The sequence below is a fragment of the Heliangelus exortis genome, chromosome 1, assembly GCF_036169615.1.
Source record: "Heliangelus exortis chromosome 1, bHelExo1.hap1, whole genome shotgun sequence".
NCBI classification, from domain to species: Eukaryota; Metazoa; Chordata; class Aves; order Apodiformes; family Trochilidae; genus Heliangelus; species Heliangelus exortis.
The window spans coordinates 116,969,183-116,996,087 of record NC_092422.1 but is presented as its reverse complement, the minus strand read 5'-3'; the positions used below and the strand labels follow the sequence as shown (position 1 = coordinate 116,996,087).

At 46.9% G+C, this 26,905-nt stretch overlaps 1 protein-coding gene across 1 annotated transcript; it reads left to right on the top strand.

Moving 5' to 3' along the window:
• On the top strand, positions 1 to 26,564 carry HGD (homogentisate 1,2-dioxygenase). Its single transcript, XM_071760516.1, has 14 exons — positions 1 to 122; positions 5,252 to 5,323; positions 7,800 to 7,888; positions 9,597 to 9,702; positions 14,277 to 14,336; positions 14,802 to 14,893; positions 15,544 to 15,578; positions 16,727 to 16,806; positions 16,934 to 17,033; positions 19,265 to 19,389; positions 19,974 to 20,078; positions 21,223 to 21,349; positions 24,603 to 24,784; positions 25,376 to 26,564. Exons 1-14 carry the CDS (start codon positions 108 to 110, stop codon positions 25,505 to 25,507), a joined length of 1,320 nt encoding a protein of 439 aa, XP_071616617.1. The 5' UTR covers positions 1 to 107; the 3' UTR covers positions 25,508 to 26,564.
• The last annotated feature ends 341 nt before the right edge of the window (positions 26,565 to 26,905 follow it).

The window sequence follows — 26,905 nt, the reverse complement described above, 5'->3', positions numbered from 1 at the left end:
TCCCAGACTGTCATCCTGTCACCATCCACGCTAGGTTGATCAGCTCCTTGGGCCAGGTATCTGCTGGGGTGTGTGATTGCTCCAAGAGGAGGAGGAGAAGTAGGAGGATGACGAGCTTGCAGGTAAGGGGACAGGGACCCATGACTCGCCAGTGCTGGCTGTGGACACCCCCTCTCCTGTGACACCAAATGTTTGGTATCTGTTTCACCTTTAAGGCATCTCTCCTTTGTGTTTCAGGGTGTGTTCTAAAGATAAAGGGGATAAAGGTGTTTGCTGCTCTTGGGATAAAGGAGTTTGCTGCATTTTGTCTATAAATAGGCTCTTCTTTCCCTCTTCTCCTCCTTTGGAAATCATTTGTGGTCTGGCTATCCCAGCACATCACCTCTTCATTGGGGGATTTGTCCTTCCCCCACCTGCCGCACACACTCCTCCTCCTGTTCCAGCTGTCAGGTGGGTGTTTCCCTCTCAGCCAAAGAAATCTGGCTGGTAACATCTGCCCAGATGTTGCAACCCTGACATCCATCTTCCCCAGCAGCTCAGGGGAGCAGAGGCTCCATCCTGGGGCAGTTTCTCAGTTCCCCTTGCAGGCACGCTGGGACTCTGGCCGTGCCCTCCTCTCTGAACATTCCCCACCACCATTTGCCTGAGCATGAGGGATTTGGGGAATGGGGCAGGCTTATTGCTCATGTGTAGAAACAGGCAACCCTGAGTCTCACCAGCACCTTGCTGATGTTGTGGGGGACAGGCTGCCCCTGTGGCCTTCTGGAGGGGTGAGAATAATGCTGCAGCAGGCCAGAGAGGCAAGGACTTACCCCAGGGACATGCCTGAGATACCTGTGTGTGCTGCTTTGCCATCTTCTGCAATGTTCATTATTTTACATAGTGGTTTTACAGGTTTCACCATCCTTCAGTAGCAGGGCAGCCTAGCCCCTGTACCACTTTGGATGAGTGGCCTTATAGAATCTTCTGCTTCTGTCTTGTTTCAGCCCCTAACACCTTGCTTGCAGGTATGACTGTGGCTACAGGTTGAGCATGGGTCTGCCCAAGCTGTCAATAGGAACAGGATGCTCTGCCAGTGCCTACCCTCTGAGACATCATAGATATCCATACCCCATCATCACCTGTCCCCACCTCATCTTCTGCTGGCATCTTTTCTCAAGAAGTGTTTCTTCACCCTTCCTTTCGGATCCTCCCGAAATCCATCCCGCTCTTGCCTCCTACACCAAGTTCCCTGATCCAAGTTGGAGCTTGGGCAGGCCCTTCCAAGGAAGGGTCTGGCCCTAGACCATCCCATGCACTTTTGGAGCAGAGGGTTGGTGAGATGTTGGGGAGATGGCAGCTCCTGCTGGGGCTGTTGGCTCTGGAGCACCAGGGCAGAGCTCCAGTATGGAGCTTTGGTTTTACCCTGCAAGGAAGCTGTGAAGCCCCATACAGATGGGGAAAGGCTGCCCTGCTCATTGCCAAAAGGCTGATGTTCCTGTTTCTGCAGTTTTGTGTTAGATGCTCCTGTGTTGACTGCTCTGAACTGATAGGAATTGCCATGCCTTTTGTGTAGCAATGAATGTTGTTTTCTTGTGTCCTGCAGCAGGAGCTGATAGAGAAATGTATTATGCAGCGTTTGAAGAAGGGACTTAATTATTTTGCAGGCTATGTGTTCAGACTTCAAATTAGTTTTTTCCATGCCTGCTGTCTAATCCGGTGAACAAAAGGTTATGGTTTATAGGTCAGAGCACAACACCCATTGCGAGCACTTTGCTTTGCATCCTGGTTATTCCAATCAATGAGCTTTGCTGAATTTTTTATGCAGTGCTGGGCTTTTATCTCTAACATTTTGTTGGAAAAAAAAAACCACAACCAACCAAAAATCCTCAAGACAAACAGAAAAACCCCCACAAAAGATAACAAACAAAAAAAGCAACCAAAAGACCAGAGTGGAGTCAGATGAATTCCTAAGATCCCATTTGTATAAAAAGCTACAGGATCTCAAACAAGATAATGACAACAGTAATTAAAAGCAGAAGAGAAAACAAAGGACCACGGAGAACTCTTCGTTTTACAGAGAAACTACCTGCCCCATTAGCAAAATAGTTCCCTTCAAACTGCTTGACTGGAGCTACTCACAATGAGTCTAGGAACCAGAGGCCAGGCAGAGACCTTGAGGGAGGTTGCTTTGGACTAAAAACCCATTGTCATGCCATGGAGAGGAAGGGTTGGTTTCCATCCGGACAGATATTTTGCCCACAAAGGTTGCTCTGGTGCTGGTGCTGGGTAGGCAGAAAGGGGTCATTTCTCCTGGCTCAGGGCCTCCCCGTGTGATGCAGACTGAGAAGGTGGGAGGTAGGCTCAGAGGGTCATCAAGGGCTGTGGTGTACAACAATAGACCTAATACAGGTGCTCCTGAGTGACCTGCATCAGCAGGGTCCATGAAGCCTTGGAGCATGATGTCTCCTGTGTATGAGGGGAGCTGCTTTTGCATGGCTATTTTTGGCAGCCCGAGTAGTGTTTGACTCTGGCTTCTAAGGGCATGGAGAGGAGAGAAGTCTCTCTGAGGTCTGCCACAGAGAAAGGCAAAATAAAGCCAGTGAATAAGAAAAGCCACACTGAACAGCCAGGAAAAGCTTTGGAGCCACACTTGGGGTGATAAATCACTGGTTGGATGACATTTCTTTCCCCTCCTGTAGCTGCAGTCCTGCCAATGTCTTTTTTTTCAGCCCTTGATGCAGCAACCTGAGGATTAATTTCTTTTTTTTTTGCTTGGCAAGGGAGAACTGATTTGGCCAAACAATGATACAGCAGCTTCTGCCCCCACTCTCTGGGCAACAGGGCGATGCCACCTTCCCCCAAATGCCACCTCTTTTCCTGCCCCAAATAGTACAGCCTCCTGCCTCACTGGGTACCACCAGCAGCTCTGCAGCCCCCAGTGATGCACAGCCAAAGAAGGCAGCCATGCTCTGTAGATCCTGGTGGCAAGCTACCTGTCCTGCTGCTCAGGGCTAGTGAGATGCTGTGCATCACCAATGTAGGCACCGAGCAGCTGCCTGCATGAGATGCTTGTTGCCCAGTCAGTTTTCTTTCCTTCCCTTGTCCCAGTAAGCAGAAGCAAAGGGGCCTTCATGGATGTGGATGGGCAGGTCAGCCGTGCAGCTCACATCTTGATAATCTGATGGATGGGGGATGGATTTCTTGCAGCAAACCCTCAGTGGCTCCTTCCCCTTCACCCCAGCACTGTGGCAGGGGGTTGCCAGGTAGCACATGTTGGTTACCAGATACACAAACCCACATATCACTAACCACCTCCTCCCAGCTCTCCACCAGTTTAGCTGAGCATTTTGCAGATGATGCTCAGCAAAGCAGATTGAAAGTTACATTAACCCTGTCCTTGTTGTGCTGATGGCAGAGCTGGCTGGGCCTCTCTGCCTGTGCTTCCAGAAAATAAGCATGCTCCTCTCCTTCCCTTCTCCTTCCCCTGTTCGTCAAGGCTGCCCCACAGGCAAAGGCTCCATCCACCTCTACATTGCTGGTAGAGGAGGATGCAGTGCAGAGGTCTTGGTTAATTCTGGAACTGCTGCAGTCCCATAAGATATTGCTGCATTTATGTTTAAAAGAAGGGAGAGGGGGAAAAAAAAAAGAAAAAAAACCCGATCTGGTACAATACATTTGCCAAGGATGCTTAGGTGACCTGCTGCTTTGCATATCAATATGCCTCTTGCAGAACCTAGTGGAGAGCAAAGCCCTAGCCATGTACCTTCGTTTGTAAGTAGGAGAGAAACATCTTCCCTGAAATGACAGAAACCAAGATACTTTCAGGTTCAGACTAATCAGGGCTTCCAGCCTGCTTGGCTCCCCCTGGGAATGGATTTTCCTTGCAGGTCACTGAAAGGTGCCAGAGGAAAGCACACAGTGTGTCAGGAGGTTTTGGGTTTGCTCTCAGAGTGCCTGCTACACCAGGGGATGTCTAGGTGGGCTGCTGAGAACCCCATGGGGGGGGGGAGGAACAATCCAGGCACTACACTAATGTAATAAACCAGGTACAGGGGATTTGTCTCTCCACCTTTGTGTCAGAGCTTTGCATCCCAGGCTGCCTCACAGCTCTGAGGGAGGGTCCCTGCCAAAGGTCGGGGTTTCTCAGGCCACCCCGTGGAAGGAAGTGTGGGTCTCAGTCAAGTATTGGGACCCCAGGGCTCTGTCGCCCCAGCACCCCTGTGTGAAGGCAGGTGAGTGGCTCATCTACTCTTGCAGCTGACAGAGGAGAGCATTAATATTTAACTCTCTCCCCAGGCCATGGAGCTGAGCCATTGATTGCTGTCAAAACGCCTCTGCGTTCACGCAGAGTTCAACAGAGTTGCCTCATGCCTTTCCATAGGATCTGAAGGGACTGTATTTACATTTCTGTCAGTGCAACACTAAGGTCTCTGTTAAACCTGCTTCCCTTGTGTCTCAGCTGTACCGGAGGGGCTTTTTTCAATGCCACAGAGCTGGGAGCTGCATCTGCCTAGGTCCAGTGGCTTTTAGCTTTTAGTTCAGACACAGCAGCTATAGACAGGGTAGCAGGACTATCCATGGGTCTCTCAGGCCTACATCTCTCTAGAAAAAACAGATTATCACCTGGTAAAGGAATAATTCTTGCTTGCTACTACAGTGTGGCATTCAAGCACAACCAGGCAATAAGTATTTAGGGCAAATCAGTGACATATAGTTGAAGCCCCAGCTGAGGTTCCCTTCCTCCCTCATCCCAACCACATCCTGACCTTTTTCTTGATGGTCATGGAGATGTATTGCAATAACCTGACAACTCAACAGTTCCTCTTTTCAATACCTGAGCATCCAAGCACTCAGTGCATGAATCTGCAAGGCAGCCTGCATATTTTGGAACATCCATGATTCAAGCAAAGTCAGATTTAACTTAACCCCGTGATTCTTGAGTCTGACTGCATTTGTGATATTTTTGTATAGTATGGCACTGTGTAACTGCCTTCACGGTGCAGAATGTGTTCAGAACAGAATTATGCAGATTTGGGTGAAGAGCAAATTCTATCTGTGTTCCCCAGTCTACCATGCAGTTAGCTAATGAAGCCAACCCAGAAGCTGTGAAAATGGTCTGTAGTGGTACTTGAGACCTGAGAAAGGTTTAATGCATACAAAATGCATACAGAAAACCAGGGAAAAAAACATTTGGAAGCAATTGATGAGTTGCTTGTAGACGTTTTGCTTGTTTTCAAAACACTGATGAGCTGTATGGTTTGTTTTACAGTACATGTCAGGATTTGGAAATGAACATGTTTCTGAGGATCCACGCTGTCCAGGAGCTTTACCAGAGGGACAGGTACTGAGTTCTTTTAAAGTACTTATTAAAATTACATGGCATAGGCTGAGTATCTGTTCCCTGGGCTTCTTTTCATCTAAATGTGTTTCCTTTCTCTGTCACCACAAAAGTCTCCAGGAACCTTCTTTATGCAGGACTGGAATAATAAGATGCTGGCAAAAATCAGAATTAAAGACTGCCATTCCTACTTTCTATTTTTATGTTACTCATGAGCTCCCAAGTTTCACCTTGAGGGTTAAGAGTTGCCTCAATTACCTCTGGTCATCAGCAGTTTTCTTTTCCCAAAAGGATTCTGTGTTACGAGTAGCTCATCCACTTCAGGAAGGAAGCCATCGGCTTTGGAATAAGCTGGAGCAGAAGTTTAAAGCTTGGCAGAGAGACCTGCTCATGCAGGAGAGGTGGCTTTTAGAATTTCTATAGGAATTTGGTTCAGTGAAGCTAGTTTATAAGCCTTTGGCAGGAAAGGAACTTCTTTGTAGGGAGGGCACACAAATGCCTGTAGTAATAAACTGACAGATGCATTCTTAAAAGCAAGTCACCTCTGAACACTTCTGATGAAAACAAATTGTGCTGAGTTGTTCCCTTTTAAAGAAAGGAATCATAACCTATATGATGCTAGCCACTTGGTCTGCAGTGACAAGAATAAAAGTTCTCATTTCAATTTTGTGGTAGCCTCCTTTACACCAGCACAAATTGTGAGGGTGCCTGTGTCCTCCCTGGGATTTCTTGTGATCCCTTTGGCTTGGATGGCAGCGTTTTGTGACATCCCTTGGTGGTGCTCATCTTCATCCCCCCCCATCATGGAAAGGAGGCCACAGAATTAAGGTCATATGGAGAGCTTCACCTTTTGCTTTTCCTGAGGTTTCTGGATCTCCCCCATTCTGATGTTTTACACATTGTGTGCCAGTAACACACAATTCATGGACACACTAAATGTGTATATATGTCCCCTAGGTCTGCATTGCAGCCTATGGTGTGCCCACAAGAAAGGCAAACCACTGTTCCAGACCAGACTGATGGCTCAGCTGGTGCTGTGTCTTGTTTCTGAGACTAGGTGCAGCAGATGGGTGGAGAAAAAAATGTAAGAGGCACCTTAAAACTGGGAGATTGGCAGCGGTGGCAGTGGGCTTTGGTGGATATACTCCTCACGGTTTCCTAGAGCAGCACCACTTTCCGGAGTTGATGGACCCCTTTCAGCTCCTGGCTGAGGTACTGTCACCTGAGTTTGGACTCAGTGTCAAAAGAGTTAATAGAAAAATCTGAAAACAAGTTAGGCCAAAAAAAAAAAAATCTCCAGTCCCAGGGGTGGATCTCTTCTCCTCTGCAGTATTTAGAAGACTGGCAACTTCAGTAGTGCTGGCTAAGATAAAAATGACAAGGGCTATTGATCCCCCTGCTTCTCTGCATACCCATACAGACAAAATGTAGTGTGAGGGCTGAAAGCTACATGTGTTATGAGAGCTTTGCCTCTTCCTTCTGCCCACCTGCCAGGGCAGTGTTTGACACCCTGTGGATGGCTGATGTGCTCAGCCACAGCGGGATGGCAGGATGCTAAACTAGATCTTGCAGGAAGGAGATGGGATAGCAAATGGCATGTGACTATCCCACTGGGATATTTCCTGCAGTTCTTGGATTCCTTTGCTTCTTGCTGATCATGAACAAATAGATGCTGGCCTACTTAGATCAAAATGTTTAGTTTCTGTTTCCTGAAAATGAGGAATCAGTCCTTCAGTTATGAACTCACCAGAGTTGCTAAAACTGCACTTGTCATACCCTGGTTTCACTAAGGGCAATGTTGCCCCTTTTATACTTTAAACGAGGACTGTCACTGTGCAGAAGCCCTGTGGAAAAGCCAAGGCTCCCCTTGGGCATCAAACACCACTGTCAGAAGAGGCAACAGGCCACCAAAACACCTGCTTTGGGCACCCATCCCAGTGGCAGCAGGTAGGAGGAGAAGGGAACCTTTAGTCTGTAAGAGGGAAGAAGCAAAGTTTCAGCTGCTGCAAGTCTTAACCAGCCCTCTGGAAAGACAGACAGATAAGATGCTCTGGGCCAGTCTGTGTGAATACTTGGCCTTTTAAAAAAAATAAATTGTGTAGACTCACAGTCTGCTTTGAAGTCTGTAAGTGTTGGGAATAATGCCCTTTTCCCTGACACTCCTGATGCTGACCCTACTGAACTCTGCTCCTTGCAGCTTGCTATACCAGCAAGCGTGTTGCCTCAATGGCTTTGGTCACTCCTTTGGTCACTCAAGTGGGCTCTCCCATGTGAGAATGGGGCTTGGGGTCTGGCTGAGACACCCAACCTCGTAGGAGCAAGCAAGGAGATATGACATCTGATGCACATACTCAGGAGCACAGCCCCCCCCTTTAGTATCAGGGTACTGGGCAGCCACCACAGTGTTCTGCTGGGGCTCCAGAGCTAAATCCCATGTTGCTGCTTCTCACTCTTCATTTTTCCTTCTCCTCCCATTCAGAATAACCCACAAGTCTGCCCCTATGGGCTGTATGCTGAACAACTCTCGGGCTCTGCCTTCACCTGTCCCCGGGCCACGAACAAGCGAAGGTACCGTGACCTCTGGCACTGGGTGGGAGATGTGGGGCACTTGGTGGGACCACTGGGGAGAGACAGAGAGGCTTCCTCTCTGCCACCAGTGCTTTCTGTGGATTAAAAACCTCCAGTGTGATCTGGGAGATGGGCAAGGGCAGAAAACCGTAGGAGAGGGAGAGGAAAGGCTTTGGTGGGGTGAGCGGGCTACAAGAACACTGAGAAAGGGGGTGCTGGGATGGGAAACAAAGTTGTTTTCTGAGCGAGGTGAGGATGGGGAGGGGATGTTCACAGGGCCCAGATGGTCCCGAGTGAGCTGTGTGAAAGAACCTCAGGGGCTCAGCCCTGATGCCATTACAAAAATATTGCCCCTGCAGCTGGCACAGGTAAGCACCTGATGGACAGTGTTAAAACCAAGCCTCTGAGCAGGACTCTTTTCTCCTCCTCAAGGACACTCCTGCATGCTGGCTGGGGCTGGTGAGGCACTAGCTCAGGCTGTACCCATTTTGGGGCTTACCAGGAGCTTAGACCAGCAGCAGGCACCTAGCACACTGCTCACCATCCTGGGGAAAGTTCCAGCCAGTGGCAAACATCCCAGAGCTCTGTCTCACTCATTGTCTTCTGGCCTTGACCAGATTGCAGAAGCTGGATTTCTGATTTTGCTTCTCCCACAGTGGCTTTTCTGTCCCTTCTGTTGTTCATTCAAATGAAAAGGCAAATGCATCATTTGAGCTGCCAAGAAGAGCTCTGCTCCCCGGGCTGGTGCCAGCTCGCGGTGTGCATGGGAAAGGGATGAATCATTGTTTGCTGCACGAAGATGTCCTTGGTGGAAATTTTCCAGCTCTCAAGGGAGAGCTTCCTACTCCCCTCTCCCACCCACCCAAGCTCCAACCACCACTCTTAACACATCAAAGGCATCGGCAGCCCTGCCTAGCTCAGGCTCAGGATTTTACCTCTGCTCTCCTGCCTGATTAAAAGCCCAGCTCTGGGCTTGGCTGTGCCTGCATATGGCATGTGGATGCTGGCCATGGCTTTGGAAGCAGTGGGGGAAGCAGGAGCTGCAGCCATGGGACACAGTGGGCATCAAGGAGGGAGAGTGATGGTTCTAGGCAGTGATGGGGCCATCAGGGACTTCCTACAGCAGTAGGAAGCATCATCTCACATAAAACACTTGTCTAGGCTGTGTGGACTTGATGATGGGCCTATGGGCATGGCCAACCAGGCATAGGATGCTACTTTCAGTAATCCAAACAAATTCAGATACTGGCTGACTCCTGAAAGGTCCTTTCCAGAGCTCCTGTACTTTCAGTCAGACATGGTGCCCATCCCTGTCTTGCCCGAGCTGCTTTGCAGCTGTGTTTAAATAGGAGGCATTTTTTTCCACCCCAGAGATAATGACATATCAGCCACATGTTAAACTGAATCTTCTTTTTAAATATATACATATATATATGTGTATGTGCATATAAATATATGTAATTATATGTAAATGCACGTACAGACAATTATATATAACAGCATATGTTTATACTTGGATTCTATAATAAAAAGACTTGTCTCTCTGAAAGTCTCTGGCTGTGAGCTGGTGTTGGATATTTAATACATCTTTTGCTCTAGTTGCCACTAATGTAAATGATATTCATGCCTTTAGGAGTTCAGTCGGCCATCAGCCCCCAGAGGATTTAACCTCTTCCACAGCTTAATCCAAGTTTTTCTTTTTTTACAGTTGGCTGTATCGGATCCTACCTTCAGTCTGCCACAAGCCCTTCAAACCTCTCCAGGAGGGCCACTTGACACACAATTGGGATGAAGTTGAGCCTGACCCCAACCAGGTAGCTTCTCTGGAAAGAGCTCTGGTCCTGCCAGGAGGACAGTAAAATATTACAGAATCACAGGAGGAATAGACCTCCAAGATCATCCAGTCTAACCTTTGACCAACACCACAATCTAACTATTAAACCATGTCCTTAAGGACAAGGTCCAAATGACTTTTAAATGCCTCCAGGGATGGCGACTCCACCACTGTCCTGGTCAGGCCAATTCAATGCCTGACAGCCCTCTCAGTGAAAAAATGTTTCCTAACATCCAGCCTAAACCTCCCCTGGTGCAGCTTCCATCCATTTCCTCTGGTCCTGTCACAGGTCGCTAAGGGGAAGAGGCTTTTCTCCTCCTTGCTCCAGCCTCCCTTGAGGTAGTTGAGAGAGTGATAAGGTCTTATCTCAGCCTCCTCTTCTCCAGACTAAACAACCCCAGCTCTCTGAGCTGCTCCTCATAGGGCTTGTGCTCCAGGCCCTTAAAGAGCCTCATTGCCCTTCTCCAGACATGCTCCAGCACTTCTATGTCCCTCTTATAGTGAGGTGCCCAGAATATTAAGATAACCAGGGGTGAAAAGGTGCTGAACTGCAAGAGGTTTGAGGAGAGCCATAGGGACCTGGGTGTGTGGCCAACACAGGAGTTGGGTCCTGCCTGCCACCTGTTGTTCCTCACCTATGGATTATCCAAGGAATGACTTGTTCCATCTCAAAAAGGAATGTTGTGGGACCGCCTCAATGGATGCTGCTGCTTTCCCAGCATGGCTACAGTGTCACAAGGTTTGATATGTGTGATCTAGAATTTCCATTGGGGGTTTCTGTTGGCTGCCCCTCAGGCTGATGATTCCATTATTCCTTTTCAATGTCCCCCATCGAAGGTTTGCCATGCCCCAGACTGGCAGGCAGAGCAGCACCGTGTCTCTGCCATCCATCCCCCCCTTCTCTGCATTTTTAGAGAAGCTGCTGGATGCCTGCCCATTTCTCTGTAGCCCTCATGGGAAATCAAGCTTCATTCTGGACAGTCATGCAGAGACATGGCATTTGTCTTCTTCTGTTACAGCCCTGCCATCATCTTTAATCATGATTTCTTCCCTGCCATCCCCAGAACATTTGGCTTTTCTAATCCGACTCTCTCCTCCTGCCGTTGTCCTCTCAATATTATCTCATGGCCATCAGGTTTACTCCTCTCAGGCTTCGCCCTGTGATGCATCATCATTAACTAATTTCCAGCCTCCCAGCAGCCTCACCATTTGTCTAAATACTTTCCCAGTTCTGCTGCGACATATTTCTCAGCCACTGACCAAGCATCAGAGACAGGGTTGTATTTATGTGCCTTTGATGCTCCTTCCCAGGTCATAGAACCACAGAATGGTTTGGATTGGAAGGGACCTTAAAGATCATCTATTTTCAACACCACTGCCACTGGCAGGGACACCTCCCATTGGACCAGGTTGCTCAAAGCAACAAAGCTTCTGCCCATTCTTTCTCACCACTTTCAGTGGCAATACTCAAACCTAGAGGGGTTGTTTCCTAGCAGTAAGTGGGACCCATCTGCCTGCTTTCCTTTTCTTCCTCTCTGAAGCAGAGCCAAAGACCAGGTTCAGTTTGTTGGACAAGACTGGTTCTTCCCTGCTGTGCTTTGTGCTTCACCTAGCTCACTTAAGGATCTTTCATGATCATCATCCATCTAGAAGGGTGGCCATATGGAACCTCCTTATGCAAAGCCCATTGAAGTCAGTGGGAAAAAATAATCTTTAACATTGCTCAAAGACAATGACAGAATTATAAAAGGCACAGGGGCCAAAACAAAAAAGGGGACAAAGATGGTAAAAAAATATGGGGTGGCATCCATTCCAGAACTGCTGAAACAGAAGCAAAATCTCCAGCCTATAACTGAGGTTACCAAGGGAAGCATTGAGAGGCAAGGAAAAAAACTAATAGTGTCACACTAAAAAAATATTTTAAAATGCATAAACTATGGAACATCTGCCAGGGGATGCAGGTGGATTCAAAATAGAGATTGGACAAACCTTGAAGAGATGAAACATAGAAGGTAATAGTAAGCAGAGAGGTGCCTCAAGAGGTTTGCAGATCATATAGCAGGGAAACAATTCTAAGAGCTTCTCCATTTTAATCACCTGGTGCTGGCTGCCACTGGCTGCCTTGGGCTTCTCTTCTGACTCAGGGCACTAGTTCTTCTCTTATCATAGAACTGTTTGGGTTGGAAAAGATCTTCAAGATCATCAGGTACAACTGTTAATGCAGCACTGCGAAGTCCACCACTATACCATGTCCCTCAGCACCACATCTAAATGTCTATTGAATACTTCCAGGGATAGTGACTCAACCACCGTTCCCTGGGAAGTCTGTTCCAGTGCCTGACAACCTTTTCATCAAAGAAGTTTTTCCTGATATCCAATAGAAACCTCCTCTGGCACAACTTGAGGGGAAACACAATGTTTCCCCTCTTTTTATTGCTTCTTGCGTTGGTGAAATGCAAGCAAAGATGGGCCAGACAAACAGAACAAAGTTTGGCTTCACAGCTTGCAAGCATTTTTGGCAGAGGGGCCAGACACCATTTTCAGCTGTAACTCATGGGCTCACTGATTTCCTCCTCTCCTTGTCCCAGAGGAGTGACAACCATGGACGTGTCCCCAGGGACCAAAGAGAAAATGAAGCTGTCATTTAGAAACTGCACTATACTTATTATTGCATTTGTAGACTTACTGCCATATCCCATATTACTCGGTGAGAAAATTTGCTTCCCTTTAGACTGTCTTTACACCTAATAATTAATTCTCTTCTTATCCCTGTTCTCCCTTCCTTTCTCTCTCTCCCCCTGGTCTTTATTTGTCCCTCCATATGTAATTTCTTTCTGTATTTCCCAATGGTTTCTGTCAGCTGAGTCCCAGCTCCCATCCCTGGAGGCTTTGAACAGTCATTAGAAGAACAGTTTATGTTGAGATGCCAGCTCTGGACTTCACAGCTGCCATTAGATGAACAGGAGCCAAGGAAGGGCCCACTGCTTGGGATAGCAGCAGGCTCTGGAGCACCTTCTGATCATGCTTTGCATTGGTTCTGGTTCATCTCTGGAAGGCTGTCTTGGAAACCAAAGGAAAACATGCTTTAAAGAAGTCAGAAAGCAAAATCTGAGGATCTGCACTATTTCATCGTCTTACCTGTGAGGTGTTGATACCTTCACAAGGGTCACATTTGATCTACTTGTGGGTGCATCTGGTGTCTCCATCCAGAAAATGCAGCTTCTCCAGCAGCCTTTTCACCTCTGCCCAGCATCCCAGCCCTGTGACTCTGAGCAGAGATGAGCGTGCAGCTGCCCAGGTCTCCTGGGGAGGAAAACGTGCACCTGCCCAGCAGTGAATGGGATGTGGGGAGGAAGGCATGAAGGGTGGATCCAACCCAGCTGTGGTGCTGGGAAACCCTTGGGCAGCAGATGGGTTCAGATAGCACAGCAGAGAGGACCAAGACCTGGGGGGCAGCTGATGAATTGGTGTTGAGCCCCTGCTTTGATCAGTTTTACTGGCAGACACAGATGCTGGGTGTAGTTGGCTGTTTCCTCCAGAGACCAGCTCTTCGGGACAGCCTAGTAAGCTGCCTGGGAACCCACATTTTAATTAGGGTTTGGAAACCCTTTGTGAGGCTTAGGGGAATTTTATATCTTTGTTTCCCTTTCAAATTTACCTGAAATTGCATATAGTTCAAAATTTGGGGGAGCAGCGGTAACACAGAATTCCATAAACTTTGTTTTATCAAAGCACCAGCCTAAACACATGTCAAGGACCACCAGGCTGGGTAGCTAAAGGCAATGAAAATGTTCTCATGGGTGACCAGAGTCACAGGCATTTTCACCTGGGGTCAGGGATATATCTGGCAGCTGGCCACATTAACACCATCCTAATTTTGAGTGTTTGGGTTGATCTGCACTGAATGCCACCACACCGAGGGGCTCTCAGTCACAGCGCTTGTTTCCAAGAGCTGCAAAAAGTCCCTTTAATATAATATAAGCAGTAATAATTACTTTGGACTCCTCTGGCACTTTCTGCCTGAGGATCAAAATGGGCTTTGAAAGAAGTAATTAGTTCTGCTTCCAGCTCCCACTCACACAGGTAGAAATATTTCTGCTTTGGATGTGGGGAAAATGAGGTGGAGCCAACAGGAGTGTTCAGCTCAGGTCACGAAGGGGGTGAATCACCCAGCTCAGAGAGGAGCACAGGACTGTGACAATTTGGCTGCAGAAAGATGGCTCATCTGAACTTCTTTGTTCTCAAGAGTGTTGTTAGTAACAGAGGAAGATACACAGGCCTGCTAATTATTTTACCAAATTATGATTAATTAACAAAAAACAAACAAACAAAAAAACCCAAAACAAACAAAAACCCTAAAAAAAAACAAAAAAACACCATAAATTAAAAGAAACCTGTGAACCAAACTAGTGCAAAGAGGAAAGATAAGTTACGTCAGCTAGCAGAGGGCAGGGAAGCAGCGGGTGGGACAGGGGTCTACTTTCTTTTGAATTACCACTATTCGTGTTATAACCACTGGCATTGCTTTCTTGCTTTCTGTTTGCCATAATCCAGCTGCGATGGAAACCTTTTGCGATCCCGAAAGCCCCTCAGAATAAGCTGGATTTTGTGAGCGTAAGTCAGGGCTCCGGGGCATCTGGGAATCCTGCATCACTATTTCTCCTCAGGGGGCAGCGGGGCACATGAGATGTTCAGCACTGGGCTAACAACAGCAGTTTTGACAGCTCTGGGCTTGCAGAGCACCTGTGGAAATGGAGGGGATTCCAGATTTCAACTGAGAGTGGATTTGGTTTTCTTCATTGCCTTTCAAGGAACTGTTCAAAAAAGAATCAACGCATCAAACCCCAGCTATCCCCAGCCCTTGGGCTGGAAAACACCAGCTTACAGGGATTTTTAAGAAACCCTTAATACATTACAGAAAAGCCAACATGTTTGGCAGAAGGCTGTATGTGGAAAGGCTGGTAGTGGTGTGAGAAGCTGGGAAGAGGGGTGATCCCCAGCAAGGGGGTGGAATGAGGGGAGGCTGTCCCCTGCCTCACTGCCTGCTGCTCCCTCACGATGCTTTGGGTTTGCCTGTAGGGACTGTACACCTTGTGCGGTGCTGGTGACCCCAGAGGACGCAATGGCATTGCCATCCACATTTTTGTCTGCAACATCTCTATGCATGACAGGTCAGTGACTGCTAATGCCACCAGAGGCTTGGGCAGCCCTGGGCTGGCTGCCTGCATGTGTATGGCTGTTGCCAGTGTGCCGGAGTCCAGCTTTCCCCAGTGGTGCTGTTTCTGTGTCCCTGTGGTCCTGTGTGCACAGTCAAAGGTGTTCATGGTGTCCATGGCAAGTGTTTGTGAACCAGGTTTGTGCTCCATGGACAAACACTGGGGGAGTGTGTGGGGAGACACCACGAGAAGGAGGGAACTGGGCATGGGGATGCTGCAAGAGGGGATGTATTGGAGCCAGGTGCTCTCATCCCAAGGACCGGAGCTGCTCTTCAGAGGTCAACAGACAGGCAGCCCCTGGTGAGCATCCCTACCCCCCTACAGTCAGCCCCACTCCTCAGTTTACAGTGCCTGATGCACACTAAAGCAGTGAACTAGCAGAGGCTGGAGGAGATGCTGCTTCCAGGCAAGGCACATTAAACCTCCTTGCCTCCTCTGCACCAGCCAGTATATTACATTTGCTGACCTGCAAATCGTGTTAGTAGTGCCGAAGGAGAAACTTCTGCCATGTCAGATTCCAAGCCCAAAACTCCCCAGCTGTGGTCATGGTGTGTGCAAGTGCCCAGGGCTTACATCATCTTGACCTTCCTGTGCTTTTCCTTTAGATGCCTTTATAATTCGGATGGTGACTTCCTGATTGGTGAGTTTATGCTCTGGCTTTTCCTTTCCCCTGCAAGGGTCTATCTGGGTTGCCATCTGCCTGCCTCTTTGTTCCTTCAGAGCCTTGGTCCCTAGAGCCAAGATTTAGAGGAGAGGGCTGGCTTCATGTCCATGCCATCCAGATTTGGTGGTCTGGCACCAGCTGGGCTGTCAGGTGGGTTGCAGCTTACAGAGTGCCCATCTGTGCCAGACCTCAACTTTGTTTCTGAGCGGTGACCCAACCTTCTCAGCATTCTGCTCAGGGATTGTTTCCCAGCTCTCCCCAGACTGGTATTAGGCACACCACAGCTGGAGGTTCTCTGGAAAACATAAGCCTCAGGATTTTTTAACAGCTTACAGCTAGATGCCTTCATTGCCTTGGTCCAAGAGTATTTGGCATGGCAGATTAGCTCCCACGCTACAGCAGCCTTAGGCAAACAGTGCCACGATGAGTGTTGAGGTTGGCATGTAATGTGAACACATGCTGAAAAATATTTTGAGCAGTATCAGAAGCCTGATATTTACTTGTATCTTTCTTGACTGAGGGACAAAAATGCCTTGGGGTCACCGACAGAAACATTTCTCTCATCAAATAGGCATTAAATTGCTATCGCCCACTTCTCTTACTACTGTAAAGTAAAAGTTCCAGGGCACATTTTGTAAATCTGCTAGTTTTTAAAGTCAAAATGTGAGCTCTCCTGCACCAGGACAGTCACAGAAAATAATATGGACATTCATGAAGCATTGCTTCTACCCTTAGGAAGCAGGGAGTGTTAGTTATTTCCTGACATCTCACACTGCCACAGTCATGACAAGGATGGGTACATGCACAGTTTTACATGAAGATCATGAGACAGACACATATGGCCTCAAATATTATCAAGTCCCAGTTACTTGGACTGTGCACAGACCATACATCAAGGTATCATGAAGTGAAGAATGGACTAAGCTCATGCAGGTACCTACTGTGATGTGGAACCTGTGGGGTTGGTTTGGAAGCTTCCTTGGCAGTGCAGGCATCTCTGCTGCAAAGCTCTGCATGGGAGAAGTAGTCTAGTCCTGCTGTGAAGCCTGGGTGCTCTGTAGGGATGGAGAGGGTGGCAATCACCACACTGCTTCAGCTCCTCTGCTGGCATTTTGTTTCCACAGTGCCCCAGCAAGGGAAACTGCTCATCACAACTGAATTTGGGAAGATGCTAGTGGAGCCCAATGAAATCTGTGTCATCCAGGTAAGGGCTGACTGCACCTTGCTTGTGGCTCAGAACCACATTGAAGGAAGCCAGCTCCTGCATTCAGGTGTTTGTAATTTATCAGCAAAGTCCCGGGAGAATTCTACTATCTTCCTTTATTTTCCAGCAAGGAATGCGTTTCAGTGTGGAGGTGTTTGGAGAGACGAGAGGCTACATCCTGGAGGTGTATGGGGCCCACTTTGAGCTGCCAGACCTGGGACCCATTGGTAATGATCTCCTGTCAGACCTACAATGATTTTCATAGGACAGAAATGAATCACAAGCTACAGTCCATCCTTTTATATCCTATGTAATACATCCTTCCATGTCCAACTTCCTTCACAAAGATGCTTTTCATCCCAGCAATGTTATTTCCCAGCAGAGCAAGCATTGCCCCTCAAAAAAGTGTGACAACACAGATTCCCTTGCACGGAAGGGATCATTTCCCTTCCACCCTTTTTTCCACTTTCTCTCCTCCTCTTCTGGTCTGGGAGTTCCTATCTGCTGGCTCTGAGCCTGTTCCTACCAAAAGAAACTCAAAAAGTATCATCACTGATGATTCTTACTTACAGGTATGGCATAAACTGGAGTGATAAGAGAGAATTTACCTGACAAAAGGAAAGGCATATTTCAGAGGTAACAGATATTCTTGAAGTCCACCCCCCTTTTAAATTTAATCAAGGCTCTAGAGCCGAGTATCAGAAGATGCTGGCCCTGAAGAATCAGGAATCAATAAAATGAGCAGCACAGGACCTGCATCAGCAACATATTTGCATCACTGAGCACAAGTCTAGCTCTGATAAATCACAGATGCTCTCTGCCAGCTGCCTCCTACTCTGTGCAATGTCACAGGTCCTGAAGGCACAGCCTCTTGTTAACGTGACAAAAACATTGCGAGGGTGTATGGCATCTGAAGCCTCACTGTCCCCACTGTGATTTCACAGTCAGCTTTCTGGAGGTGCTCATTTCATCTTCCTCATCCCTGGAGAACTTGCCTCCAAACTTTTCTTTTCTCCAAACACCTCCTGGTTACTGCTACTCAGATTGTCTCAGGGAAGGCAACTGAAACTTTTAACAGCTAAAATAGCTACAAAAAGGGTGCCAGTAGTTCTTCTGTTTCAGACTGGTGTTTTAGGGTTGGTTGTTTTTAATTTTAGATTGAAGTGGGTTTTTTTTCCCCACTAGACTGGGCCTGCTTTGTTGCTGTCAGTGTGATTTAAAAGACTGGCTATGCTTGCAGTAAACTAACTAGGTATTGCCAACCAGTAACAAGCTTGGCATTGGTCCATTTGCATTCAGGGGGCCTGTGCAAACATCTCATGGCCATAGTGAAAACGAAGCTGGTCATTCTTGCAGTGGGGAACCAACGCAATTTGCAGCTCTTTAATGAGAACCCACTCAAGCATCTCACGCAAATGATGCCTTTACACCTCAAGCCTACAGTGATTTTTCAGCAGCTTTCCTTTCATCCAGCTGAGGTGACCTGCATTAACCCACTTCTTCTGCTCTGTGCCTGCTCCACTTGATTATTTATATTGTTGCCCCAAACTGTTTTTAACAAGTTTTTCTATTAGATAGTTTTTCAGATGCTGTCAGACTGGGTTTGGAGTGGGTTTTTTCAGTCTCCAGAAGGCAGGAATCTATAATAAGGTTTGCTTTCTGGAGAACAGAAAATGAGTGCACTTGCCTGTGAACCTTTTCAGGAGGTGGTAATTATAAGAGCTCCTCTTCTCACCACCTACCCGCCTTCTCCTCAGAGACCAAGATCCTTTGTATTTCAGTCTTTCTTTATTCTAACTTCACTTTTCACTTGAAAAAATGACAGATGGAGAAAAGCACTGACTGTTAAACCTTAGCAGCAGGTAGTAATGTCTGCATTTTTATGGAAGAAATTCAAAAACACTTTGTAACAATAATACTATGAGAAGAAGAATGCTTCTGTACCCATATGGTGCTTTACACTTTGAAAATGCTCCTCAAGCTAACTAACCCCCCATTATGCCCAGAGTCTGTAAGTATCACTAGCCCTTATTTTATTACTCTTTCTGCAAGCATTCAGAAATGTATTTGGCCTACTCATGACAAGCCTCATAACTTCTGTATGGCTAAGTGTCCAAGCAGTGCAATGTCCAGGAACAGGGAGCAACTCACCTTCTGGTTTTTGCTGAATTCCTAGTTGCTACATGCCTTTAATTGAGTATGCTGTACCAATCTAGTTCACTGGAGAAGACCTGTCTTAGCCACATAAGGGGGGCATGGACTCAAACACTAGGATGTGTTCAATTTCCTGCTCATACAAGTACAAGAAGTTCATGACTATTTCAGTTTTAATGGTGGGCCCAGAAGCAGTAAGGTCGTTCAAAATTCAGAAGGGTACCCACAAAGCCAGGACATTATGCCAGCCTCTCACTTTGCTGGCAGATTGCCCAATGAGCTCTGGCATCTCTTCCTCCACCAGGAGCTAATGGGCTGGCCAACCCGCGTGACTTCTTGGTGCCTGTTGCATGGTATGAAGACCGCCAAGTGCCAGGGGGCTACACGGTGATCAGCAAGTACCAGGGCAAGCTGTTTGCAGCACAGCAGGTGAGGAAAAAAATGTAACCCTGAAGTGTAATGACTGCCAGTGCATGGCCTGGGAAATGCGACTCGGTAGCGTGTATGTGGTCTCAGGGTGTCCTCCTGGGTTAAGTGGAGCAGTAACAACCCCTTGCCTTGTTGGGTCATTCGTTTTCCAAGTGGAGGCTCCTCAGTCAGAAAAAAAAGTGTTCGTGACAACTTGGCTGACCAAAGACTCAAGGTGGTCTTCGCCTCAGTGCTTTTCATAGTGACAGAATAGAAAAGAGGAGCTGGGGCTGCTGTGGAAAGCCAGGGTTTCCTTACCAGAGAGCCCGTGTGCCCTTGTTCAGTCTCTGCCTGGGCACTTGACAGCCCTTAGAGGCCAAATCACAGAGGGAGGGCTGAGGCCCACCAAATAGAAACACTGAGGAATACCACATCTTTGCAACATCAGGCTGTGCCTAAAACAAGTCATACTGCAGGCTGCTGGTGTACTTCTCATTAGCATTAAACCCTCTTTTAACTCAGGAAAGAGCAGCAGCAGCACCCTAAATATGTACAGCAAGTTAGAAGGCTGTATATAGTAACCCCCTGTCTCTTTGCTTTGGTAGGAGTATTCGCCCTTCAATGTTGTAGCCTGGCATGGGAACTACACGCCATACAAATACCATCTGGAAAAATTCATGGTCATTAATTCTGTTGCTTTTGACCACGCGGTAAGTTCTGGAGATGGGCAAGGCAAAGCAAGGCTGTGTGAATACTGCGCCATCCAAACCTACCCTGAGCTCCAAGGCCTCAGAGCCTGTTAAAAAACATGTTGTGCTTTAATAAACAGTGCGAGATCTCTTGGTGCTGCTCTCCCTAGGCCCAAGTCAAATTATTGCAGAGAAAGATGACCGCCTTTGTGGCATAAAGACATCACTGGGGGTTGAGCAGCTTAGAGCAGCTTTGTGCAGCTTAGCACAGAATTTCTGTGCCTGGAGGAAGGATGAATACTGAAGCCAACACATACTGTGCAACTCAGCAAAAAGGCTTTTACTTTAAATTCTTGCCTAGATTTGTTCCTTACAATTGCATAGCCTCCTTCCTGTGGTTCCTCTGAGCCCAGCACTGAAATTCATTTGAAGAGCTGGCAGCTTTCATTGCAATAATTTCTAGATCTTATGGAAAATAACCAAAGCCAAAACTACTGTGAGCAGCTCTTCTACAAAGGAATCAGCCCAGTGGGAGAGATGCCTGCAGCAATGCCATCTCTTCGTGCTGCTTTTGCAAGTGGGTGTGCAAGCAGACTGGAGCATTTCTAGTGAGACAACCAACAGAAAGTATTGTTTAAACTCCAGAAAAAAATTGCAGGAAAAGGATGGTTTTGGGAACGAAGACAAGAAAGTTCACTTTGCTGGACTAGAGGCTTCAAAGATCCTTGAAGCAAGCCATGATTTCTCTGTCATTTGTTCTCCCTGTTTGTAAACTAATAGTGCTGTGAGGCTAAATGCCTCCAGTGGGCTGTTCCTGCCCTCTGTAAGGGCAGATAAGGCTCCTGGAAATAACTTTTCCCCTCTTGTGGGGCTGTCCTTCTGCATCTGTGCCACTGTCTCCAAGGGCATTGTGGCCATGGAGGGGGAGGCTCTCCAAAGCTGCTCCAGTGAAGAACCATCCAGTCCCATCTCTTGTCCCCCACATGCAGCATGGGATTGGGATGTTGGGTGTTGTCACAAATCTCACCCACACCACCAGGTGTAGGTAGTAAAAAAAGTTTAATCAGGGGAGAGGCTGTGTCAGTCAGGTTTACTGTCTGGATAACCTGTCCAGACAGCTCTGAGCCCTGCTCTGTTTCATGCTTTTTGCTTTGCCTTTTTTCAGGATCCTTCTATCTTCACAGTCCTGACAGCCAAGTCAACCCGTCTTGGAGTGGCACTTGCTGACTTTGTCATATTCCCCCCTCGATGGGGGGTAGCTAACAACACCTTCCGGCCACCATACTACCACCGTACGTCTGCCTTTGTTGGTTGTGCCTGAGTACTGGACTGCATTAGAAAAAACAAGGCTCCATTTATTTGAATGCATGTGCAGGGAAGAATCACTCTGGTTTGCTGTCCTTAGCAGAGCTAGAGTCAGTTTCTTGGAGTCAGTCAGTCCTCCCTGAAAAATGAACAAACCCAAAGATGTTCCTATTTGAGCATCTCAGGAAAACTCAGGGATGATGGGATGCTGTGTCTGCATAAATGGATGCACCTGTTCTCAAGGGGCCCCCATGGAGACCGGGTGCACATTGAACTTGGAATTGCACAAATGTGCCTGCTGTCCAGCCAAAAAGTGCTTATTATCTCATTCAAGTACATAGATAAAGAATAGGACAGAAGAAAATATGGTATCAGAGGTGGTGAGAAGCACAGCGGGATGTAGAGCTGCTCAAGGCCACTCTTGGGTGAGAGCAGAGTTAAAGCAAGGGAAGAAATTTGCTTTCCTGAGTCTTTCTTCACCACCTGAGCAGTGATGGAGGTATCTCTGGCATTTAAGAACCCAGAGATCAGGAACAGAGCTCCTTCTCTGGCAGATGGTTAGTTTTTGGTTTAGGGATTTGGCAGCCATCACTAGAGCTGATTTCTTTTTGGCAGTTCTTTGGTTTCATCTTGGCAGAGTATGGCCACATGTGTCACTAAATGGATGCTAGGAATCCAGTTGCCTGCATAGGACTGCCCTTCCAGAGTGGGCATGAGGCAACCTTCTCTGTGAGGCTGATGAGGAAAGCTTGCCCTTTCTGGAAAGCTGCACCCATTCTGGCGAGAGCTAAAAGACCACATTTCAGAAGAGATCAAGGTCACACTATGGTCACTCTGAAGTGCTGAGAGACTTTCTGCATACTTAGTAGCTACATTTTAATTATCAGCTCCTCCTGCTACCTAGGCATATTCCCAAGCATCTTGAGGGCTGGTAGAACTAGTGGCACTTGCAAACACAGTAGGCATCTGTACAGACTTCTCACAAGCAAAGACCTGCCCTATCTCTCTGTTGTCATTGCAATAATGTGTGTGACATGGAAACATGTCTCCTGGATGGCTGGGATAGTGTTAAGTCACTTTTATTAGACCCTAGGAGGTGAGACACACTTCTGGTTAACCATGATTAAATTGCTGCTTATCATCAGAGCTTTGCTAACCTTTCCACAGATGTAGCAAACATGAAGTTGTTCAACCTTGCTCCACCTGTGGTAAAAGACAACTGAAATCACACTCATTCTCTTGTTTGTGTTGTAATCTAAAACTACCCATGTAGGGAGCTACCAGAGCCACTTAACTTGACCACAGTACCTTGGCCAAGGGCTTTGAGCACTAAATTCATGATGACCAGGCTGGTTGTCTACTCAATCCGAGCCATGGAGGGGTAGAGCCTGAGTGGGTAAGACAGGCATTGCAACAGTCATCAGGACACTGAACACTTTGGTTTTCTCTGAAATTAGTGCTGTGATGGGAGTCTTGTATCATTAAGAGACACGTAACTCTGAGGTAGTAGTAGCAAAAATTCAGTGCCACTGAACTCTACTTTCTCCAACTTTTTTACAAGAGGCCTATTTTGTTTGCAACAATCCCCCATTGTCTCCTCTTCGCAGGTGCAGGGGAAATGACCAGAAAATGTTGGTGCACTCAGAATCATGTTTTTTTATCAACTTTGCCCTAAATATAAATATAGCAATGATGGTCCAATAAGATTACCCCTAGGCACAGTAACAACTTCACATGCGAAAGTAGCTGTGCAGCTCATAAATACTGACTTCTCTAGATCACCTTTCTACATCCTTGGAGGCTATGAATTACTGCTAGGAAGTCTGGACCACAGGCTGAAAAAGATCTGACGCAGTTCTTATACCCGGGGCATATATTGCATCTATGTCTGGAAGTAAGTACTCTGTGTGATTTTCATTACGGTAGGACCTAATATACAATGACCACTAAGAGATTTTTTTTAACTTCAAACCATCCTGCTTGTAGAAGACAACACTATTTTAGAGATAGGAAATGGAGGCACACCTAAGTTGTTTGAGGTCACATAGGAAATCTCCAAACCAGTAAGAAACTGGACTCAGCTACTCTTGTTAAGTCCCAGCCTTGGCTTCCTACTCACCTATCCATTCTTTCTAAGCATTACGAGTCTTATTGCAGATGCCTTGGCAAAGCAGATCTTAGGGTCTGAGCAGCAGTCTGAGAGTGCCAAGAACAGTACATGAGCAGCTTCAATGGAAAAGCTGTAGCAGTCGAGTCTTACACAAGATACTGACAACCTGAGATGAGAATTAATGAGCATTTGCATATGTATATAGGCCAACTCTGCTTTGAGCTAAATTAGTTTTGTTGTTAAATATTTTAGACCTTGGATTGTACTTAACGAAGACCAAGCTGCTAGTGGTTAAAAAGAGCTATATATAACATAGCTACAGAAGTGTGTCCTGGTTTTGTAAAAAGTGGCTGATAAGCAGAAAGTTGCCATATTGTTTAGTCACATCTGGTCTAGTAAAGCTGAAATCTAGGGGTGACAGCTGTTGAAGGACCTCCCTCACAGGGAACATAAGTCAGCAAGTACTGAATAATTAGATACAGCCATTCTTACCTATTTACTGCTATATTACTCCATTGGTTTCAGAGGGTCTACTCAAAGTATACTTAGGAAGGACAGAATTTGGCTCCTTGTCTTTGGGCATACAGTGGCTCTTGAGAAATAGGTAGATAATACATGAATCAAAAGCATAAGGTACTGAAACAGCTGGCTGGACTGGAGGTGATAAAACCAATGACCAAAATTATTTCAGGTTTAAAACTTGGGACAGCAAACCAGGCTCTCACCAAACTGCTAGCCAGGCCTTTTGTAACTGTAGCACAGGGATGATTATAATGACCTTTTTTCCCCAGGGCTTTAAGATCTCTAATTCAAGTCTGTAAATATCAGGTGGCACCATGCAGCCCATATGCAGATGCAGTACTTGCACAGCTCCTGGTGATAAGAAAAGCACAGGTCTACCAACATGAATGGACTTTCATTAGGGAGCTCTTAGTTTCTGAATGCAGATAATTAAGGGTTGAACAAATCCTGTAGAGCTCTACAAGCATCACCTGTAGGATGCCAGATGTCCTTTCCTGCAACACCCTGCTTACAGACCTCTGCACTCTACCCACTGCCTGTCCCAGCCTCAACTCATGGGTTTCAAGGAGCTCAAAACCCATCTGTGATAACCTTTCTGCCTCCTGCAGGGAACTGCATGAGCGAGTTCATGGGACTCATCAAAGGCTACTATGAAGCAAAGGAGGAAGGCTTCCAGCCTGGAGGGGGCAGCTTGCACAGCATGATGACTCCTCACGGGCCAGATGCTGACTGTTTTGAGAAGGCCAGCAAAGCCAAGCTGGAGCCTGAGAGGGTTGCTGAAGGGACCATGGTAAGGAGCCAGGGGAGCTAGTTAGATTTTGAATACAGCATGGCTGTGCTGCTCTCAAAGTACAGCCTTGCTTCTTGTTGGCAAGTTGAAAAAGTACTTGGACCAAACTGCTGCAGCATTCGCCTCCCTCACCAGTGACTTCCAGGAGCTCTCCTGGAGACACACAATGCCAGGCAGCTTTGATCATCTGCACACATAAATTGTTGCCTGAGCAGGAAGCTAGGATTTTTCATGCTGATTAATTTAATTTTTGTCTTAGACTATGGAGGAAGAAGTGAAATCCCTGACTGTCCTCCTCTCTTCACCCCTCCTAAAATCTAATGATGATCAGCAGAACTACAGCTCTGGGAACAACGTGGCCTTCCTGAGCATGCAGGGAGTCCAAAGTCATTCCCAAGACCTGGTTAATATCAGCAGTGCAGTGCCAGCTGGGAAGAGCTTTCTCCCTCTTTCTTGGCTGGTCAGGCTTGAGGTAGAATTTGGCAATCCTGGACCATGTGCACAGCTCCTCTTTGTGGTAGAGTAAAGCCACCTTGCTTGTATTTAAACTTTCTGTCTCCTGCCCTAACTGACCTTTCCTCTTTCCAACAGGCCTTCATGTTCGAATCGTCCTTCAGTCTTGCAGTCACCAAATGGGGTCTTCAGACTTCCAACTGCCTAGATAAAAACTATTACAAGTGCTGGGAACCTCTGAAAAGCCATTTCAACCCTAAGTGCAAGTAAAGAGAAGTCTTTGTTGCTTGCAATACATGAGTGAAGGCAGGGAAATCCAGCGTTACCTATGTGTGGTGGCAGTCGGCTCAGGCAACCTGGAGTGCTCCAGCACAGAGTGGCATTTCCAGCAGCCACTGACACACAAAAATTATCATCACTGTGTAACTTGAGAAATGTGGTAAAATGCAGTAAAAAAACACCACTGTTCATAGTTTTCATGTATCTTACTAGAGCTTTCCTGGTGACACACTGAGCTGAAGTACTTCTGTGGCTCTCAACACTTGTAGTTGTGAATGCTGAAATCTTGTGTGGACAGCAGCCCCCTTTCACACAAATACTCCTGAAAATACAACCCAGGGTATCTTTCATAGGGAGAAGCTAAGGTTCAGCAAAGCATTTTATGCCATCTGTAGGTGAAAAGCTTTCCAACCACAAGGCTCTACCAATAGAGCAGGCTACTTCAACCTGATGATCTGTGGAGGGTGGCCAAGGAAAGACTTGATTGTCAGAAAAGCAGACTGCAAATTAGAGAAGGTTGGAGAATCCAAAGCACCTCACTGCTAAGTGAGGGAAAGTTTCCCATGCTCTGGCCATGCTTCAATGTCAACTTGCCAGCACTTGATAAATCCTCTCCCTAGTTTAGGTGCCAGACTGCAGCTCAAAAAATGCTTCTCTGGCCAGCCCAGGCATTTGGTCCTGGGAAGGTACCTGGAAGACAGGTCAAGTGCAGAAAGCATCATGAGGGGCCTCAAAATTGATTTCAAGCCCCTCAGGTGGGGAGTTCCATGGGAAGGGAGAAAGAGAAAGCAGCATGTAGGCTGGGAACCAAGAGCGCAGCCAATGCACTCCAAACTTCAGGCTTGCACTTCAGCATGTACCCACATGAAACCATTACTAAGCCTGGTGCCATCAGAATCCATGTTTCTTACATCTCAAGAGAAAAAATCCTCAGTTTTCCAAGAGAGAAGGAAATACAGAGCTGCAACACTTATCTTCAGATAGTTACATCCATCATTGGTTTTGAATCTGCACCAGATCCTTGGGGGAAAAAAAAAAAAAAAAAAAGCTCCAGCTTTAAGCCAAGTATTACACTATAAAATCTACAGGGAGATGTTTAAAATAACCAGCTCAGAAAAGGACGTTGAGGAGACTCAATTTTCCAGAGAAGCTGATTTAATCAGACTGATCCAGGGATAAATGAGGTCTAAACGCTTCACAGGCAGAAGGGAATAGCATGTCTTCTGTTTGGGACCTAAATTATCACCCAGCAACCTGCAGGCTTGCAGGTTTCTCTTGCTACAGACTCATCATTGAAGCAGACATGGGTGCTAACACATCAGTCACGGGTAAAAGTCCATGAAGTACACTCACTCTCCTGCTTTCACCCTACATTCCTAAAGAAAAACT

Bases quoted from the DNA above. Each gene is read 5' to 3' on its own strand.
- HGD (XM_071760516.1), top strand. The intron at 7,889-9,596 runs GTACCGTGACCT...CTTTTTTTACAG, and splicing joins CGGGCCACGAACAAGCGAAG to TTGGCTGTATCGGATCCTAC. The intron at 9,703-14,276 runs GTAGCTTCTCTG...GCCATAATCCAG, and splicing joins TTGAGCCTGACCCCAACCAG to CTGCGATGGAAACCTTTTGC.